Source organism: Petromyzon marinus, unplaced genomic scaffold, assembly GCF_048934315.1.
Source record: "Petromyzon marinus isolate PM22_M1 ecotype Great Lakes invasive population unplaced genomic scaffold, UKy_Petmar_22M1.pri1.0 PM_G_Scaffold_54, whole genome shotgun sequence".
Classification (NCBI taxonomy): Eukaryota; Metazoa; Chordata; class Hyperoartia; order Petromyzontiformes; family Petromyzontidae; genus Petromyzon; species Petromyzon marinus.
In genome coordinates, this window is record NW_027423007.1 from 935,610 (window position 1) to 954,372 (window position 18,763).

The following is an 18,763-nucleotide window of genomic DNA, read 5'->3' on the forward strand; positions in this document are numbered from 1 at the left end:
GACGTGGTGAATCCAAGTCCCGGGCGAAGCCGGGTAGTTAAAGCTCGTGCTGTTATATTCACAATCAGATGTTTTTATTTCGACTCGAGGAAAATCGGTGAAATCGGAAGCCAACGATAGGCCCCAGTTGTGGGCCCTTCTTAACCTGGTAACAAAATAATATTCTTAATCAGTGATGTCCTCACCTAAGCGTGTGAGACGAGACGGACGCACAAGACTCTAGTCTCCCGTTGCTGTACATCACTCACAGAGCACCACAGCGCCCCCCCCCCCCCCCACCAGATCCACAAAAGCGTTCGCCCCGCAAGACTAAGGCAGCTTCTCCCTGCCTCAGCTGGACCATCAACAACGGCAACATTTGTGTCAACAACAGCAGCAACAGCTAACTTGGCGCCTTTATCATTACGTCTTCAGCACGGCAGCAGCAGCAGCACGGAACAACTTCAGGGCATGACTCAGTCGCAACTCGCGTTTAAAATCGTCACGCAAGACGGCTCTCCGCGAGACGTCGCGGGCACACGGCGCGTCACTTTTCTCCCCCAATAAAACTCGGACAATGTGAATGCGTGGAAACGAGAAACGATGTCGGAACGCATCGCAAATCGTAAAGATTTTTATAGAGCGAGAAAGAAAAGCTTCCTTCTAGACGTCGCCGCCGCGCGCCAACGACGGCACCAGCGTGAGCAGAAGCGCCGTGGCCCAAGCGGCACCGGGGCAGCAAGACGCCTTGCTGGTGGCAGACGCCCGCCCCGCTGACGTCGTCGCCGCCGCTGACGTCGTCGCTGATGACGTCGTCGCCGCTGATGACGTCGCTGATGATGTCGTCGCCGCTGCAAAGGGGCAAGCGGAGAAACGAGACGTCAGTCGCCATCGCTATGATGAGAGCAATGTACGAGTACCGGGGGGCCTCTTACAACCCTCCGCCTCCTCCTCCATCTCCACCACCACCAACACCACCAACATCACCACCAACACCACCACCAACACCACCACCAACACCACCACCAACACCACCAACACCAACACCACCACCAACACCACCAACACCACCACCACCAACACCACCAACACCACTAACACCACCAACACCACTAACACCAACACCACCACCACCAACACCACCAACACCACCATCACCAACACCACCACCAACACCACTAACACCACCACCACCAACACCACCAACACCACCGCCACCATCTCCACCACCACCAACACCACCACCTCCTAGGGGATGGAAGATTTGTTGGAGGTTGTTGGTAGTTGAGACTGAAACCTCTTCCTCACTTGTTCACTCTGCCACTCACCCAATCATTCAGAGAGACGATCCATAACACTACGTTTAAAACTATTTGGTAAATTAAAACGCCGACTGTCACATCATCGACGTCGGGTGCCCGATTGTAACTCCTCTGCGGTGAGCGGTGGACCACCACCACCACCACCAACACCCGAGTGTCAACAACGCTCTTTGCCAAAACAGCAAACCCCTGCCCAGAGTTGCGATGCTGAGAATCTTTTTTATTTTCAAAGCGTTCTTTTATCTCCGTTTGACCGGAACTTTGTTGACTGCCCTCGATGTGTGCACCTCCGTGAGTCTATGGGAGCCTTTAACATTGAAGTCTATGGGACCCTTTAACAGTGAAGTCTATGGGAGCCTTTAACAGTGAAGTCTATGGGAGCCTTTAACAGTGAAGTCTATGGGAGCCTTTAACAGTGAAGTCTATGGGAGCCTTTAACAGTGAAGTCTATGGGAGCCTTTAACAGTGAAGTCTATGGGAGCCTTTAACAGTGAAGTCTATGGGAGCCTTTAACAGTGAAGTCTATGGGAGCCTTTAACATTGAAGTCTATGGGAGCCTTTAACGTTGAAGTCTATGGGAGCCTTTAACAGTGAAGTCTATGGGAGCCTTTAACAGTGAAGTCGATGGCAGCCTTTGACATTGAAGTCTATGGGAGCCTTTAACATTGAAGTCTATGGGAGCCTTTAACATTGAAGTCTATGGGAGCCTTTAACATTGAAGTCTATGGGAGCCTTTAACAGTGAAGTCTATGGGAGCCTTTAACAGTGAAGTCTATGGGAGCCTTTAACAGTGAAGTCTATGGGAGCCTTTAACAGTGAAGTCTATGGGAGCCTTTAACAGTGAAGTCTATGGGAGCCTTTAACAGTGAAGTCTATGGGAGCCTTTAACATTGAAGTCTATGGGAGCCTTTAACATTGAAGTCTATGGGAGCCTTTAACATTGAAGTCTATGGGAGCCTTTAACATTGAAGTCTGTGGGAGCCTTTAACATTGAAGTCTGTGGGAGCCTTTAACATTGAAGTCTGTGGGAGCCTTTAACATTGAAGTCTGTGGGAGCCTTTAACATTGAAGTCTGTGGGAGCCTTTAACACTGAAGTCTGTGGGAGCCTTTAACATTGAAGTCTGTGGGAGCCTTTAACAGTGAAGTCTATGGGAGCCTTTAACAGTGAAGTCTATGGGAGCCTTTAACAGTGAAGTCTATGGGAGCCTTTAACAGTGAAGTCTATGGGAGCCTTTAACAGTGAAGTCTATGGGAGCCTTTAACATTGAAGTCTATGGGAGCCTTTAACATTGAAGTCTATGGGAGCCTTTAACATTGAAGTCTATGGGAGCCTTTAACATTGAAGTCTATGGGAGCCTTTAACATTGAAGTCTATGGGAGCCTTTAACATTGAAGTCTGTGGGAGCCTTTAACATTGAAGTCTGTGGGAGCCTTTAACATTGAAGTCTGTGGGAGCCTTTAACATTGAAGTCTATGGGAGCCTGTAACATTGAAGACTATGGGAGCCTTTAACATTGAAGTCTATCGGAGCCTTTAACATTGAAGTCTATCGGAGCCTTTAACATTGAAGTCTATGGGAGCCTTTAACATTGAAGTCTATGGGAGCCTTTAACATTGAAGTCTGTGGGAGCCTTTAAAATTGATGACTGTGGGAGCCTTTAACATTGAAGTCTGTGGGAGCCTTTAACATTGAAGTCTATCGGAGCCTTTAACATTGAAGTCTATCGGAGCCTTTAACGTTGAAGTCTATGGGAGCCTTCAACATTGAAGTCTATGGGAGCCTTTAACACTGAAGTCTGTGGGAGCCTTTAAAATTGATGTCTGTGGGAGCCTTTAACATTGAAGTCTGTGGGAGCCTTTAACAGTGAAGTCTATGGGAGCCTTTAACATTGAAGTCTATGGGAGCCTTTAACATTGAAGTCTATGGGAGCCTTTAACATTGAAGTCTATGGGAGCCTTTAACATTGAAGTCTATGGGAGCCTTTAACATTGAAGTCTGTGGGAGCCTTTAACATTGAAGTCTGTGGGAGCCTTTAACACTGAAGTCTGTGGGAGCCTTTAACATTGAAGTCTGTGGGATCCTTTAACATTGAAGTCTGTGGGAGCCTTTAACATTGAAGTCTGTGGGAGCCTTTAACATTGAAGTATATGGGAGCCTGTAACATTCAAGACTATGGGAGCCTTTAACATTGAAGTCTATCGGAGCCTTTAACATTGAAGTCTATGGGAGCCTTTAACATTGAAGTCTATGGGAGCCTTTAACATTGAAGTCTGTGGGAGCCTTTAAAATTGATGTCTGTGGGAGCCTTTAACATTGAAGTCTGTGCGAGCCTTTAACAGTGAAGTCTATGGGAGCCTTTAACAGTGAAGTCTATGGGAGCCTTTAACAGTGCAGTCTATGGTAGCCTTTAACAGTGAAGTCTATGGGAGCCTTTAACACTGAAGTCTGTGGGAGCCTTTAAAATTGATGTCTGTGGGAGCCTTTAACAGTGAAGTCTATGGGAGCCTTTAACAGTGAAGTCTATGGGAGCCTTTAACATTGAAGTCTATGGGAGCCTTTAACATTGAAGTCTATGGGAGCCTTTAACATTGAAGTCTATGGGAGCCTTTAACATTGAAGTCTGTGGGAGCCTTTAACATTGAAGTCTGTGGGAGCCTTTAACATTGAAGTCTGTGGGAGCCTTTAACATTGAAGTCTGTGGGAGCCTTTAACATTGAAGTCTGTGGGAGCCTTTAACACTGAAGTCTGTGGGAGCCTTTAACATTGAAGTCTGTGGGAGCCTTTAACAGTGAAGTCTATGGGAGCCTTTAACAGTGAAGTCTATGGGAGCCTTTAACAGTGAAGTCTATGGGAGCCTTTAACAGTGAAGTCTATGGGAGCCTTTAACAGTGAAGTCTATGGGAGCCTTTAACATTGAAGTCTATGGGAGCCTTTAACATTGAAGTCTATGGGAGCCTTTAACATTGAAGTCTATGGGAGCCTTTAACATTGAAGTCTATGGGAGCCTTTAACATTGAAGTCTATGGGAGCCTTTAACATTGAAGTCTGTGGGAGCCTTTAACATTGAAGTCTGTGGGAGCCTTTAACATTGAAGTCTGTGGGAGCCTTTAACATTGAAGTCTATGGGAGCCTGTAACATTGAAGACTATGGGAGCCTTTAACATTGAAGTCTATCGGAGCCTTTAACATTGAAGTCTATCGGAGCCTTTAACATTGAAGTCTATGGGAGCCTTTAACATTGAAGTCTATGGGAGCCTTTAACATTGAAGTCTGTGGGAGCCTTTAAAATTGATGACTGTGGGAGCCTTTAACATTGAAGTCTGTGGGAGCCTTTAACAGTGAAGTCTATGGGAGCCTTTAACATTGAAGTCTATGGGAGCCTTTAACAGTGAAGTCTATGGGAGCCTTTAACATTGAAGTCTATAGGAGCCTTTAACATTGAAGTCTATGGGAGCCTTTAACATTGAAGTCTGTGGGAGCCTTTAACATTGAAGTCTGTGGGAGCCTTTAACATTGAAGTCTGTGGGAGCCTTTAACATTGAAGTCTGTGGGAGCCTTTAACATTGAAGTCTGTGGGAGCCTTTAACATTGAAGTCTATCGGAGCCTTTAACATTGAAGTCTATCGGACCCTTTAACATTGAAGTCTATCGGAGCCTTTAACATTGAAGTCTATCGGAGCCTTTAACGTTGAAGTCTATGGGAGCCTTCAACATTGAAGTCTATGGGAGCCTTTAACACTGAAGTCTGTGGGAGCCTTTAAAATTGATGTCTGTGGGAGCCTTTAACATTGAAGTCTGTGGGAGCCTTTAACAGTGAAGTCTATGGGAGCCTTTAACATTGAAGTCTATGGGAGCCTTTAACATTGAAGTCTATGGGAGCCTTTAACATTGAAGTCTATGGGAGCCTTTAACATTGAAGTCTATGGGAGCCTTTAACATTGAAGTCTGTGGGAGCCTTTAACATTGAAGTCTGTGGGAGCCTTTAACACTGAAGTCTGTGGGAGCCTTTAACATTGAAGTCTGTGGGATCCTTTAACATTGAAGTCTGTGGGAGCCTTTAACATTGAAGTCTGTGGGAGCCTTTAACATTGAAGTATATGGGAGCCTGTAACATTCAAGACTATGGGAGCCTTTAACATTGAAGTCTATCGGAGCCTTTAACATTGAAGTCTATGGGAGCCTTTAACATTGAAGTCTATGGGAGCCTTTAACATTGAAGTCTGTGGGAGCCTTTAAAATTGATGTCTGTGGGAGCCTTTAACATTGAAGTCTGTGGGAGCCTTTAACAGTGAAGTCTATGGGAGCCTTTAACAGTGAAGTCTATGGGAGCCTTTAACAGTGCAGTCTATGGTAGCCTTTAACAGTGAAGTCTATGGGAGCCTTTAACAGTGAAGTCTATGGGAGCCTTTAACAGTGAAGCCTATGGGAGCCTTTAACAGTGAAGTCTATGGGAGCCTTTAACAGTGAAGTCTATGGGAGCCTTTAACAGTGAAGTCTATGGGAGCCTTTAACATTGAAGTATATGGGAGCCTTTAACATTGAAGCCTATGGGAGCCTTTAATATTGAAGTATATGGGAGCCTTTAACATTGAAGTCTATGGGAGCCTTTAACATTGAAGTCTATGGGAGCCTTTAACATTGAAGTCTATGGGAGCTTTTAACAGTGAAGTCTATGGGAGCCTTTAACAGTGCAGTCTATGGGAGCCTTTAACAGTGAAATCTATGGGAGCCTTTAACAGTGAAGTCTATGGGAGCCTTTAACAGTGAAGACTATGGGAGCCTTTAACAGTGAAGTCTATGGGAGCCTTTAACAGTGAAGTCTATGGGAGCCTTTAACAGTGAAGTCTATGGGAGCCTTTAACATTGAAGTATATGGGAGCCTTTAACATTGAAGCCTATGGGAGCCTTTAATATTGAAGTATATGGGAGCCTTTAACATTGAAGTCTATGGGAGCCTTTAACATTGAAGTCTATGGGAGCCTTTAACATTGAAGTCTATGGGAGCCTTTAACATTGAAGTCTGTGGGAGCCTTTAACATTGAAGTCTGTGGGAGCCTTTAACATTGAAGTCTGTGGGAGCCTTTAACATTGAAGTCTGTGGGATCCTTTAACATTGAAGTCTGTGGGAGCCTTTAACATTGAAGTCTGTGGGAGCCTTTAACATTGAAGTCTATGGGAGCCTGTAACATTGAAGACTATGGGAGCCTTTAACATTGAAGTCTATCGGAGCCTTTAACATTGAAGTCTATGGGAGCCTTTAACATTGAAGTCTATGGGAGCCTTTAACATTGAAGTCTGTGGGAGCCTTTAACAGTGAAGTCTATGGGAGCCTTTAACAGTGAAGTCTATGGGAGCCTTTAACAGTGAAGCCTATGGGAGCCTTTAACAGTGAAGTCTATGGGAGCCTTTAACAGTGAAGTCTATGGGAGCCTTTAACAGTGAAGTCTATGGGAGCCTTTAACAGTGAAGTCTATGGGAGCCTTTAACAGTGAAGTCGATGGCAGCCTTTAACATTGAAGTCTATGGGAGCCTTTAACATTGAAGTCTATGGGAGCCTTTAACATTGAAGTCTATGGGAGCCTTTAACATTGAAGTCTATGGGAGCCTTTAACAGTGAAGTCTATGGGAGCCTTTAACAGTGAAGTCTATGGGAGCCTTTAACAGTGAAGTCTATGGGAGCCTTTAACAGTGAAGTCTATGGGAGCCTTTAACAGTGAAGTCTATGGGAGCCTTTAACAGTGAAGTCTATGGGAGCCTTTAACATTGAAGTCTATGGGAGCCTTTAACATTGAAGTCTATGGGAGCCTTTAACATTGAAGTCTATGGGAGCCTTTAACATTGAAGTCTGTGGGAGCCTTTAACATTGAAGTCTGTGGGAGCCTTTAACATTGAAGTCTGTGGGAGCCTTTAACATTGAAGTCTGTGGGAGCCTTTAACATTGAAGTCTGTGGGAGCCTTTAACACTGAAGTCTGTGGGAGCCTTTAACATTGAAGTCTGTGGGAGCCTTTAACAGTGAAGTCTATGGGAGCCTTTAACAGTGAAGTCTATGGGAGCCTTTAACAGTGAAGTCTATGGGAGCCTTTAACAGTGAAGTCTATGGGAGCCTTTAACAGTGAAGTCTATGGGAGCCTTTAACATTGAAGTCTATGGGAGCCTTTAACATTGAAGTCTATGGGAGCCTTTAACATTGAAGTCTATGGGAGCCTTTAACATTGAAGTCTATGGGAGCCTTTAACATTGAAGTCTATGGGAGCCTTTAACATTGAAGTCTGTGGGAGCCTTTAACATTGAAGTCTGTGGGAGCCTTTAACATTGAAGTCTGTGGGAGCCTTTAACATTGAAGTCTATGGGAGCCTGTAACATTGAAGACTATGGGAGCCTTTAACATTGAAGTCTATCGGAGCCTTTAACATTGAAGTCTATCGGAGCCTTTAACATTGAAGTCTATGGGAGCCTTTAACATTGAAGTCTATGGGAGCCTTTAACATTGAAGTCTGTGGGAGCCTTTAAAATTGATGACTGTGGGAGCCTTTAACATTGAAGTCTGTGGGAGCCTTTAACAGTGAAGTCTATGGGAGCCTTTAACATTGAAGTCTATGGGAGCCTTTAACAGTGAAGTCTATGGGAGCCTTTAACATTGAAGTCTATGGGAGCCTTTAACATTGAAGTCTATTGGAGCCTTTAACATTGAAGTCTGTGGGAGCCTTTAACATTGAAGTCTGTGGGAGCCTTTAACATTGAAGTCTGTGGGAGCCTTTAACATTGAAGTCTGTGGGAGCCTTTAACATTGAAGTCTGTGGGAGCCTTTAACATTGAAGTCTATCGGAGCCTTTAACATTGAAGTCTATCGGACCCTTTAACATTGAAGTCTATCGGAGCCTTTAACATTGAAGTCTATCGGAGCCTTTAACGTTGAAGTCTATGGGAGCCTTCAACATTGAAGTCTATGGGAGCCTTTAACACTGAAGTCTGTGGGAGCCTTTAAAATTGATGTCTGTGGGAGCCTTTAACATTGAAGTCTGTGGGAGCCTTTAACAGTGAAGTCTATGGGAGCCTTTAACATTGAAGTCTATGGGAGCCTTTAACATTGAAGTCTATGGGAGCCTTTAACATTGAAGTCTATGGGAGCCTTTAACATTGAAGTCTATGGGAGCCTTTAACATTGAAGTCTGTGGGAGCCTTTAACATTGAAGTCTGTGGGAGCCTTTAACACTGAAGTCTGTGGGAGCCTTTAACATTGAAGTCTGTGGGATCCTTTAACATTGAAGTCTGTGGGAGCCTTTAACATTGAAGTCTGTGGGAGCCTTTAACATTGAAGTATATGGGAGCCTGTAACATTCAAGACTATGGGAGCCTTTAACATTGAAGTCTATCGGAGCCTTTAACATTGAAGTCTATGGGAGCCTTTAACATTGAAGTCTATGGGAGCCTTTAACATTGAAGTCTGTGGGAGCCTTTAAAATTGATGTCTGTGGGAGCCTTTAACATTGAAGTCTGTAGGAGCCTTTAACAGTGAAGTCTAAGGGAGCCTTTAACAGTGAAGTCTATGGGAGCCTTTAACAGTGCAGTCTATGGGAGCCTTTAACAGTGAAGTCTATGGGAGCCTTTAACAGTGAAGTCTATGGGAGCCTTTAACAGTGAAGCCTATGGGAGCCTTTAACAGTGAAGTCTATGGGAGCCTTTAACAGTGAAGTCTATGGGAGCCTTTAACAGTGAAGTCTATGGGAGCCTTTAACATTGAAGTATATGGGAGCCTTTAACATTGAAGCCTATGGGAGCCTTTAATATTGAAGTATATGGGAGCCTTTAACATTGAAGTCTATGGGAGCCTTTAACATTGAAGTCTATGGGAGCCTTTAACATTGAAGTCTATGGGAGCTTTTAACAGTGAAGTCTATGGGAGCCTTTAACAGTGCAGTCTATGGGAGCCTTTAACAGTGAAATCTATGGGAGCCTTTAACAGTGAAGTCTATGGGAGCCTTTAACAGTGAAGCCTATGGGAGCCTTTAACAGTGAAGTCTATGGGAGCCTTTAACAGTGAAGTCTATGGGAGCCTTTAACAGTGAAGTCTATGGGAGCCTTTAACATTGAAGTATATGGGAGCCTTTAACATTGAAGCCTATGGGAGCCTTTAATATTGAAGTATATGGGAGCCTTTAACATTGAAGTCTATGGGAGCCTTTAACATTGAAGTCTATGGGAGCCTTTAACATTGAAGTCTATGGGAGCCTTTAACATTGAAGTCTGTGGGAGCCTTTAACATTGAAGTCTGTGGGAGCCTTTAACATTGAAGTCTGTGGGAGCCTTTAACATTGAAGTCTGTGGGATCCTTTAACATTGAAGTCTGTGGGAGCCTTTAACATTGAAGTCTGTGGGAGCCTTTAACATTGAAGTCTATGGGAGCCTGTAACATTGAAGACTATGGGAGCCTTTAACATTGAAGTCTATCGGAGCCTTTAACATTGAAGTCTATGGGAGCCTTTAACATTGAAGTCTATGGGAGCCTTTAACATTGAAGTCTGTGGGAGCCTTTAAAATTGATGTCTGTGGGAGCCTTTAACATTGAAGTCTGTGGGAGCCTTTAACAGTGAAGTCTATGGGAGCCTTTAACAGTGAAGTCTATGGGAGCCTTTAACAGTGCAGTCTATGGGAGCCTTTAACAGTGAAGTCTATGGGAGCCTTTAACAGTGAAGTCTATGGGAGCCTTTAACAGTGAAGCCTATGGGAGCCTTTAACAGTGAAGTCTATGGGAGCCTTTAACAGTGAAGTCTATGGGAGCCTTTAACAGTGAAGTCTATGGGAGCCTTTAACATTGAAGAATATGGGAGCCTTTAACATTGAAGCCTATGGGAGCCTTTAATATTGAAGTATATGGGAGCCTTTAACATTGAAGTCTATGGGAGCCTTTAACATTGAAGTCTATGGGAGCCTTTAACAGTGAAGTCTATGGGAGCCTTTAACAGTGAAGTCTATGGGAGCCTTTAACAGTGAAGTCTATGGGAGCCTTTAACAGTGAAGTCTATGGAAGCCTTTAACAGTGAAGTCTATGGGAGCCTTTAACAGTGAAGTCTATGGGAGCCTTTAACATTGAAGTCTATGGGAGCCTTTAACATTGAAGTCTATGGGAGCCTTTAACATTGAAGTCTATGGGAGCCTTTAACATTGAAGTCTATGGGATCCTTTAACATTGAAGTCTATGGGAGCCTTTAACATTGAAGTCTGTGGGAGCCTTTAACATTGAAGTCTGTGGGAGCCTTTAACATTGAAGTCTGTGGGAGCCTTTAACATTGAAGTCTGTGGGAGCCTTTAACATTGAAGTCTGTGGGAGCCTTTAACATTAAAGTCTGTGGGAGCCTTTAACAGTGAAGTCTATGGGAGCCTTTAACAGTGAAGTCTATGGGAGCCTTTAACAGTGAAGTCTATGGGAGCCTTTAACAGTGAAGTCTATGGGAGCCTTTAACAGTGAAGTCTATGGGAGCCTTTAACATTGAAGTCTATGGGAGCCTTTAACATTGAAGTCTATGGGAGCCTTTAACATTGAAGTCTATGGGAGCCTTTAACATTGAAGTCTATGGGAGCCTTTAACATTGAAGTCTATGGGAGCCTTTAACATTGAAGTCTGTGGGAGCCTTTAACATTTAAGTCTGTGGGAGCCTTTAACATTGAAGTCTGTGGGAGCCTTTAACATTGAAGTCTGTGGGAGCCTTTAACATTGAAGTCTGTGGGAGCCTTTAACATTGAAGTCTGTGGGAGCCTTTAACATTGAAGTCTATGGGAGCCTGCAACATTGAAGACTATGGGAGCCTTTAACATTGAAGTCTATCGGAGCCTTTAACATTGAAGTCTATCGGAGCCTTTAACATTGAAGTCTATGGGAGCCTTTAACATTGAAGTATATGGGAGCCTTTAACATTGAAGCCTATGGGAGCCTTTAATATTGAAGTATATGGGAGCCTTTAACATTGAAGTATATGGGAGCCTTTAACATTGAAGACTATGGGAGCCTTTAACATGGAAGTCTATGGGAGCCTTTAACATTGAAGTCTATGGGAGCCTTTAACATTGAAGTCTATGGGAGCCTTTAACATTGAAGTCTATGGGAGCCTTTAACATTGAAGTCTATGGGAGCCTTTAACATTGAAGACTATGGGAGCCTTTAACATTGAAGTCTATGGGAGCCTTTAACATTGAAGTCTATGGGAGCCTTTACCATTGAAGTCTGTGGGAGCCTTTAACATTGAAGTCTGTGGGAGCCTTTAACATTGAAGTCTGTGGGAGCCTTTAACATTGAAGTCTGTGGGAGCCTTTAACATTGAAGTCTATGGGAGCCTGTAACATTGAGGTCTATGGGAGCCTTTAACATTGAAGTCTATGGGAGCCTGTAACATTGAGGTCTATGGGAGCCTTTAACATTGAAGTCTATCGGAGCCTTTAACATTGAAGTCTATCGGAGCCTTTAACATTGAAGTCTATGGGAGCCTTTAACATTGGAGTCTATGGGAGCCTTTAACATTGAAGTCTGTGGGAGCCTTTAAAACTGATGTCTGTGGGAGCCTTTAACATTGAAGTCTGTGGGAGCCTTTAACAGTGCAGTCTATGGGAGCCTTTAACAGTGAAGTCTATGGGAGCCTTTAACAGTGCAGTCTATGGGAGCCTTTAACAGTGCAGTCTATGGGAGCCTTTAACAGGGAAGTCTATGGGAGCCTTTAACAGTGAAGTCTATGGGAGCCTTTAACAGTGAAGTCTATGGGAGCCTTTAACAGTGAAGTCTATGGAAGCCTTTAACAGTGAAGTCTATCGGAGCCTTTAACAGTGAAATCTATGGGAGCCTTTAACAGTGAAGTCTATGGGAGCCTTTAACAGTGAAGTCTATGGGAGCCTTTAACAGTGAAGTCTATGGGAGCCTTTAACAGTGAAGTCTATGGGAGCCTTTAACAGTGAAGTCTATGGGAGCCTTTAACAGTGAAGTCTATGGGAGCCTTTAACATTGAAGTCTATGGGAGCCTTTAACATTGAAGTCTATGGGAGCCTTTAACATTGAAGTCTGTGGGAGCCTTTAACATTGAAGTCTGTGGGAGCCTTTAACATTGAAGTCTGTGGGAGCCTTTAACATTGAAGTCTGTGGGAGCCTTTAACATTGAAGTCTATGGGAGCCTGCAACATTGAAGACTATGGGAGCCTTTAACATTGAAGTCTATCGGAGCCTTTAACATTGAAGTCTATCGGAGCCTTTAACATTGAAGTCTATGGGAGCCTTTAACATTGAAGTATATGGGAGCCTTTAACATTGAAGCCTATGGGAGCCTTTAATATTGAAGTATATGGGAGCCTTTAACATTGAAGTATATGGGAGCCTTTAACATTGAAGACTATGGGAGCCTTTAACATGGAAGTCTATGGGAGCCTTTAACATTGAAGTCTATGGGAGCCTTTAACATTGAAGTCTATGGGAGCCTTTAACATTGAAGTCTATGGGAGCCTTTAACATTGAAGTCTATGGGAGCTTTTAACATTGAAGTCTATGGGAGCCTTTAACAGTGAAGTCTATGGGAGCCTTTAACATTGAAGTCTATGGGAGCCTTTAACATTGAAGACTATGGGAGCCTTTAACATTGAAGTCTATGGGAGCCTTTAACATTGAAGTCTATGGGAGCCTTTACCATTGAAGTCTGTGGGAGCCTTTAACATTGAAGTCTGTGGGAGCCTTTAACATTGAAGTCTGTGGGAGCCTTTAACATTGAAGTCTGTGGGAGCCTTTAACATTGAAGTCTATGGGAGCCTGTAACATTGAGGTCTATGGGAGCCTTTAACATTGAAGTCTATCGGAGCCTTTAACATTGAAGTCTATCGGAGCCTTTAACATTGAAGTCTATGGGAGCCTTTAACATTGGAGTCTATGGGAGCCTTTAACATTGAAGTCTGTGGGAGCCTTTAAAACTGATGTCTGTGGGAGCCTTTAACATTGAAGTCTGTGGGAGCCTTTAACAGTGCAGTCTATGGGAGCCTTTAACAGTGAAGTCTATGGGAGCCTTTAACAGTGCAGTCTATGGGAGCCTTTAACAGTGCAGTCTATGGGAGCCTTTAACAGTGAAGTCTATGGGAGCATTTAACAGTGAAGTCTATGGGAGCCTTTAACAGTGAAGTCTATGGGAGCCTTTAACAGTGAAGTCTATGGGAGCCTTTAACAGTGAAGTCTATCGGAGCCTTTAACAGTGAAATCTATGGGAGCCTTTAACAGTGAAGTCTATGGGAGCCTTTAACAGTGAAGTCTATGGGAGCCTTTAACAGTGAAGTCTATGGGAGCCTTTAACAGTGAAGTCTATGGGAGCCTTTAACAGTGAAGTCTATGGGAGCCTTTAACAGTGAAGTCTATGGGAGCCTTTAACATTGAAGTCTATGGGAGCCTTTAACATTGAAGTCTATGGGAGCCTTTAACATTGAAGTCTATGGGAGCCTTTAACATTGAAGTCTATGGGAGCCTTTAACATTGAAGTCTGTGGGAGCCTTTAACATTGAAGTCTGTGGGAGCCTTTAACATTGAAGTCTATGGGAGCCTGTGACATTGAAGTCTATGGGAGCCTTTAACATTGAAGTCTATCGGAGCCTTTAACATTGAAGTCTATGGGAGCCTTTAACATTGAAGTCTATGGGAGCCTTTAACATTGAAGTATATGCGAGCCTTTAACATTGAAGCCTATGGGAGCCTTTAATATTGAAGTATATGGGAGCCTTTAACATTGAAGTATATGGGAGCCTTTAACATTGAAGACTATGGGAGCCTTTAACATGGAAGTCTATGGGAGCCTTTAACATTGAAGTCTATGGGAGCCTTTAACATTGAAGTCTGTCGGAGCCTTTAACATTGAAGTCTGTGGGAGCCTTTAACAGTGAAGTCTATGGGAGCCTTTAACAGTGAAGTCTATGGGAGCCTTTAACATTGAAGACTATGGGAGCCTTTAACATTGAAGTCTATGGGAGCCTTTAACATTGAAGACTATGGGAGCCTTTAACATTGAAGTCTATGGGAGCCTTTAACATTGAAGCCTATGGGAGCCTTTAATATTGAAGTATATGGGAGCCTTTAACATTGAAGTATATGGGAGCCTTTAACATTGAAGACTATGGGAGCCTTTAACATGGAAGTCTATGGGAGCCTTTAACATTGAAGTCTATGGGAGCCTTTAACAGTGAAGTCTATGGGAGCCTTTAACATTGAAGACTATGGGAGCCTTTAACATTGAAGTCTATGGGAGCCTTTAACATTGAAGACTATGGGAGCCTTTAACATTGAAGTCTATGGGAGCCTTTGACATTGAAGTCTATGGGAACCTTTAACATTGAAGTCTATGGGAGCCTTTAACATTGAAGACTATGGGAGCCTTTAACATTGAAGTCTATGGGAGCCTTTAACATTGAAGTCTATGGGAGCCTTTAACATTGAAGTCTATGGGAGTATTTAACATTGAAGTCTATGGGAGCCTTTAACATTGAAGTCTATGGGAGCCTTTAACATTGAAGTCTATGGGAGCCTTTAACATTGAAGTCTATGGGAGCCTTTAACATTGAAGCCTATGGGAGCCTTTAATATTGAAGTCTATGGGAGCCTTTAACATTGAAGTCTGTCGGAGCCTTTAATATTGAAGTCTGTGGGAGCCTTTAACAGTGAAGTCTATGGGAGCCTTTAACAGTGAAGTCTATGGGAGCCTTTAACATTGAAGACTATGGGAGCCTTTAACATTGAAGTCTATGGGAGCCTTTAACATTGAAGACTATGGGAGCCTTTAACATTGAAGTCTATGGGAGCCTTTGACATTGAAGTCTATGGGAGCCTTTAACATTGAAGTCTATGGGAGCCTTTAACATTGAAGACTATGGGAGCCTTTAACATTGAAGTCTATGGGAGCCTTTAACATTGAAGTCTATGGGAGTCTTTAACATTGAAGTCTATGGGAGCCTTTAACATTGAAGTCTATGGGAGCCTTTAACATTGAATCCAAGCATGAATGGAGCAAGCACTTGGGAACCCGAGCAGCCAATGGAGATTCACGGGGTGGCCAGAAACCCAGTTTTTTTAAAACCCAGGACTTTCCGCGCCGCCGACCTCATTGGGCTGACCACGGCCATTTGCATCGTCAGGGTGGACAGACGATCCAAGCCGCCGCCCTCCCGCGTACCTGGCGAGGTAGCTAACAGCTCGTCGTCGTCATCCTCGCCATCGTCAGCACCGCCGTCACGGCCGCTACCGGCGTTGGGGGCCGATGGCGAGGACGTAGAGGCCTCCTTGCCATCGTCCTCCTCCTCGTCCTCCTCCTCGTCCTCCTCCTGGTCCTCCTCCTCGTCGTCCTCCTCGTCCTCCTCCTCGTCCTCGTCCTCGTCCTCCTCCTCACCGCCCGGCGCCACTGTGGGGGTGGTTGTGGGGGTGATGGTGGTGGTAGTTAATGGTGGCGGTGGTGGCGGCGGCGGGTGTAGCGGTCTACGCCGCGCTACGCCGCGCTACGAACCCGGCGAACCCGAGTTCGATTCCCGCTCACGGCCACCAACACGTGGTGACGATTATCTGAACCGGTCTTGGGCCTCCCCTAGGTCGACTCGGCCTCAAACGAGCACCCGGCGCGGTGTGTGGCGAACATCGCCAGCACCGGGGAGACAAAGGTGGTCGGGCGTGGCGCCGGCCACCCACTCCCTCGTGTGCCGTGCCGGCCTTCACAGGCGCCACTCGCTAACGGCGCTCGCCCCCGCGGCCTGATGAGGCTACACGGTGGGGGATCTTCGTCTTCGACGGCGGTGGTTAACGGCTCGGCGCCGGATCGGAGAGGGATTCCGGCCGACGGGTTTGTTGCCGGCGGCGACTTTGCTCACCTTCGACGGAGAGGTGTGCCCGCAGCTGGCCGGTGTTCAGGTTGTTGGTGGCGAAGCAGGTGTAAGTGTCCGAGTCCTCGCGCCGCAAGTCCACGATGTGAAGGGTGCCGTTCTCGAAGATCTGGAAGCGCTCGCCCTCAACATTCAAGCTCCGGTAGTTCCTGAACCTGGCGGTGCGCGGGAAGGCGTGGGGGGCGGGGGGCGTGGGGCGTGAACCGTTGAGGTTTGACGGCGATGCTGTCGAGGGTTTTGAGATCCGGGGTCGGCGGCTTCGGGAGACGCGGAGGCGAACGTCCCGGGGACGTTGGAGCGGCGAGATTCACGCGGCCCTCCGCCGCGTTGAGTGCCCCTCTCTCGCTCTCTCGCTCTGAGCCACGTCCGCGTGGCGGCCATCGACAATCGCCCTACCCCGCCCCCACGCGCGCGAAATTATAAATGTTAGCCTATGGGAGCCTTTAACATTGAAGTCTATGGGAGCCTTTAATATTGACGTCTATGGGAGCCTTTAACATTGAAGTCTATGGGAGCCTTTAACATTAAAGTCTATGGGAGCCTTTAACATTGAAGTCTATGGGAGTCTTTAACATTGAAGTCTATGGGAGCCTTTAACATTAAAGTCTATGGGAGCCTTTAACATTGAAGTCTATGGCAGCCTTTAATATTGAAGTCTATGGGAGCCTTTAACATTGAAGTCTATGGGAGCCTTTAACATTAAAGTCTATGGGAGCCTTTAACATTGAAGTCTATGGGAGCCTTTAACATTGAAGTCTATAGGAGCCTTTAATATTAATGTCTATGGGAACCTTTTACATTGAAGTCTATGTGAGCCTTTAACATTGAAGTCTATGGGAGCCTTTAACATTGAAGTCTATGGGAGCCTTTAGCAATGAAGTCTATGGGAGCCTTTAACATTGAAGTCTATGGGAGCCTTTAACATTGAAGTCTATGGGAGCCTTTAGCATTGAAGTCTATGGGAGCCTTTACCATTGAAGTCTATGGGAGCCTTTAACATGGAAGTCTATGGGAGCCTTTAACATTGAAGTCTATGGAAGCCTTTAACATTGAAGTCTATGAGAGCATTTAACATTGAAGTATATGGGAGCCTTTAACATTGAAGTCTATGGGAGCCTTTAACATTGAAGTCTATGGGAGCCTTTAATATTGAAGTCTATGGGAGCCTTTAACATTGAAGTCTATGGGAGCCTTTAACATTGAAGATGGGAGTGTTCTATGTTGAACTTCTTTCGCTCCGTACGTGGCCAGCCATGCAAACCCGCTGGCGGCATTCACAAAACAGACTCAGCTCCCGTGCCTCTGATTAGCACGGTTGGCCACGTAGGGTGCGAAAGAAGTTCAGATTGTATACAGGAAGAGCGTTACACACGTGAAGAGAGGCAGGAGGCAGTAGTTAAGCTGACAAACTGGTTGCCTTGCAGAGCATACTGCTGTAAACTATAAGGCTGCTAAAGTTTAACTTGGGTTTAACTTAATTTGTTTTACCTCCGCGGCTTTACCCAAAAAAATCCAAAGAGTATGAATCCTTGCACATCACGAAAGCTTCAAATCTAGCGCCTCACATCGTCTTAGTTTGGCACTGATGTTCGTGCTCATGTTTTAAACTAGATCAATAAAACAACATTGATTACAGCCCCAGCTCAGGTTTTTTTTTTCCCATCAATGAAACAGCCCCTGAAGTGAGAGCACCTTCCAGGATAGAAACCAACACTGCCGCACGTCTGTCCAAGAGCTGTGTAATAAAAACAATTGAGTTGAAAAAAATGTCAAGCTGACAGGGAAAGGGGCTCCTGGCAAGTGTGACCGCCAGCCAGGTCGATGTATTGGTAATGAGAATGTGCAATTTGTTTTATCCTTGGAAACACGGACTATGAATAAAACGAGATATTCTTAACTCTTTCGGTAAAGTCACGTTGAAGGGAAACAATAAAATAATAAAATATATAAAACAATAAAAATTCTCACGTTTCGACCATAACACAAACGGTCGTCATCAGGTTGAAACGTCGTGAGAATTTGTATTGTTTTATATATATTGTATTGTTTCCCTTCAACGTGACTTTACCGAAAGAGCTAAGAATATGAATTACCGCAGTCACGAAAGCTTTAAATCAAAATTTAAAACGAGATACTCGCAGAGTTTACGCTTCTGAATGTGCACTTGTTCAAGCGATTCACTCGGGTCTAAGAGGCAGACGCACGGTAAATTATTGGGCGGCACTTTGTAAGCTCCTAAGGTAGACAAAGCGAGCTTGAACACGACACGCTCGAGTGAAGTCTTTGAGCGACGCATCACCACATTGACACGCGTGCATCGCAAACAATTCGAGTTTAAAACACGCAGCAAAGATATGTTACAGAAGCCTAGCGGCAGCCTTCACGCATGCTTTGGAAGCTTGCTAACCCACAACATAACCTAGAGACCATCTTCCAGGTCTCTATGGAGACCATCGCATGACAGCGGCATCTGTAGCCGGCCAAAGTGCCGCCTCGGCCGGCTGGGCAATCTAGCCGAGACCGGTGACACTCCCGGAATAGGCCTCAACGCGGCACTCACCAGCGCAACGCTGCGTAGGTGTCTGGGG

At 44.9% G+C, this 18,763-nt stretch overlaps 1 protein-coding gene across 1 annotated transcript; it reads right to left on the bottom strand.

The window, feature by feature from the left end:
• Positions 1 to 268: 268 nt before the first annotated feature.
• On the bottom strand, positions 269 to 16,556 carry LOC142917898 (uncharacterized). The gene is made up of 4 exons (XM_076062240.1): positions 16,456 to 16,556; positions 16,164 to 16,330; positions 15,479 to 15,703; positions 269 to 830 (listed from the first exon to the last, which is right to left on the bottom strand). The coding sequence occupies exons 1-4, from the start codon at positions 16,554 to 16,556 to the stop codon at positions 643 to 645; spliced, it is 681 nt and encodes a 226-aa protein (XP_075918355.1). The 3' UTR covers positions 269 to 642.
• Positions 16,557 to 18,763: the final 2,207 nt, after the last annotated feature.

Excerpts from the sequence above, each read along its gene's own strand:
- LOC142917898 (XM_076062240.1), bottom strand. The coding sequence starts at position 16,556 with ATGGCCGCCACGCGGACGTGGCTCAGAGCGAGAGAGCGAGAGAGGGGC. Across the intron at positions 16,331-16,455 it reads CGCTCCAACGTCCCCGGGAC|GTTCAGGAACTACCGGAGCT; the intron begins GTTCGCCTCCGC and ends GCGCACCGCCAG. Across the intron at positions 15,704-16,163 it reads GGCACACCTCTCCGTCGAAG|TGGCGCCGGGCGGTGAGGAG; the intron begins GTGAGCAAAGTC and ends CCACCCCCACAG.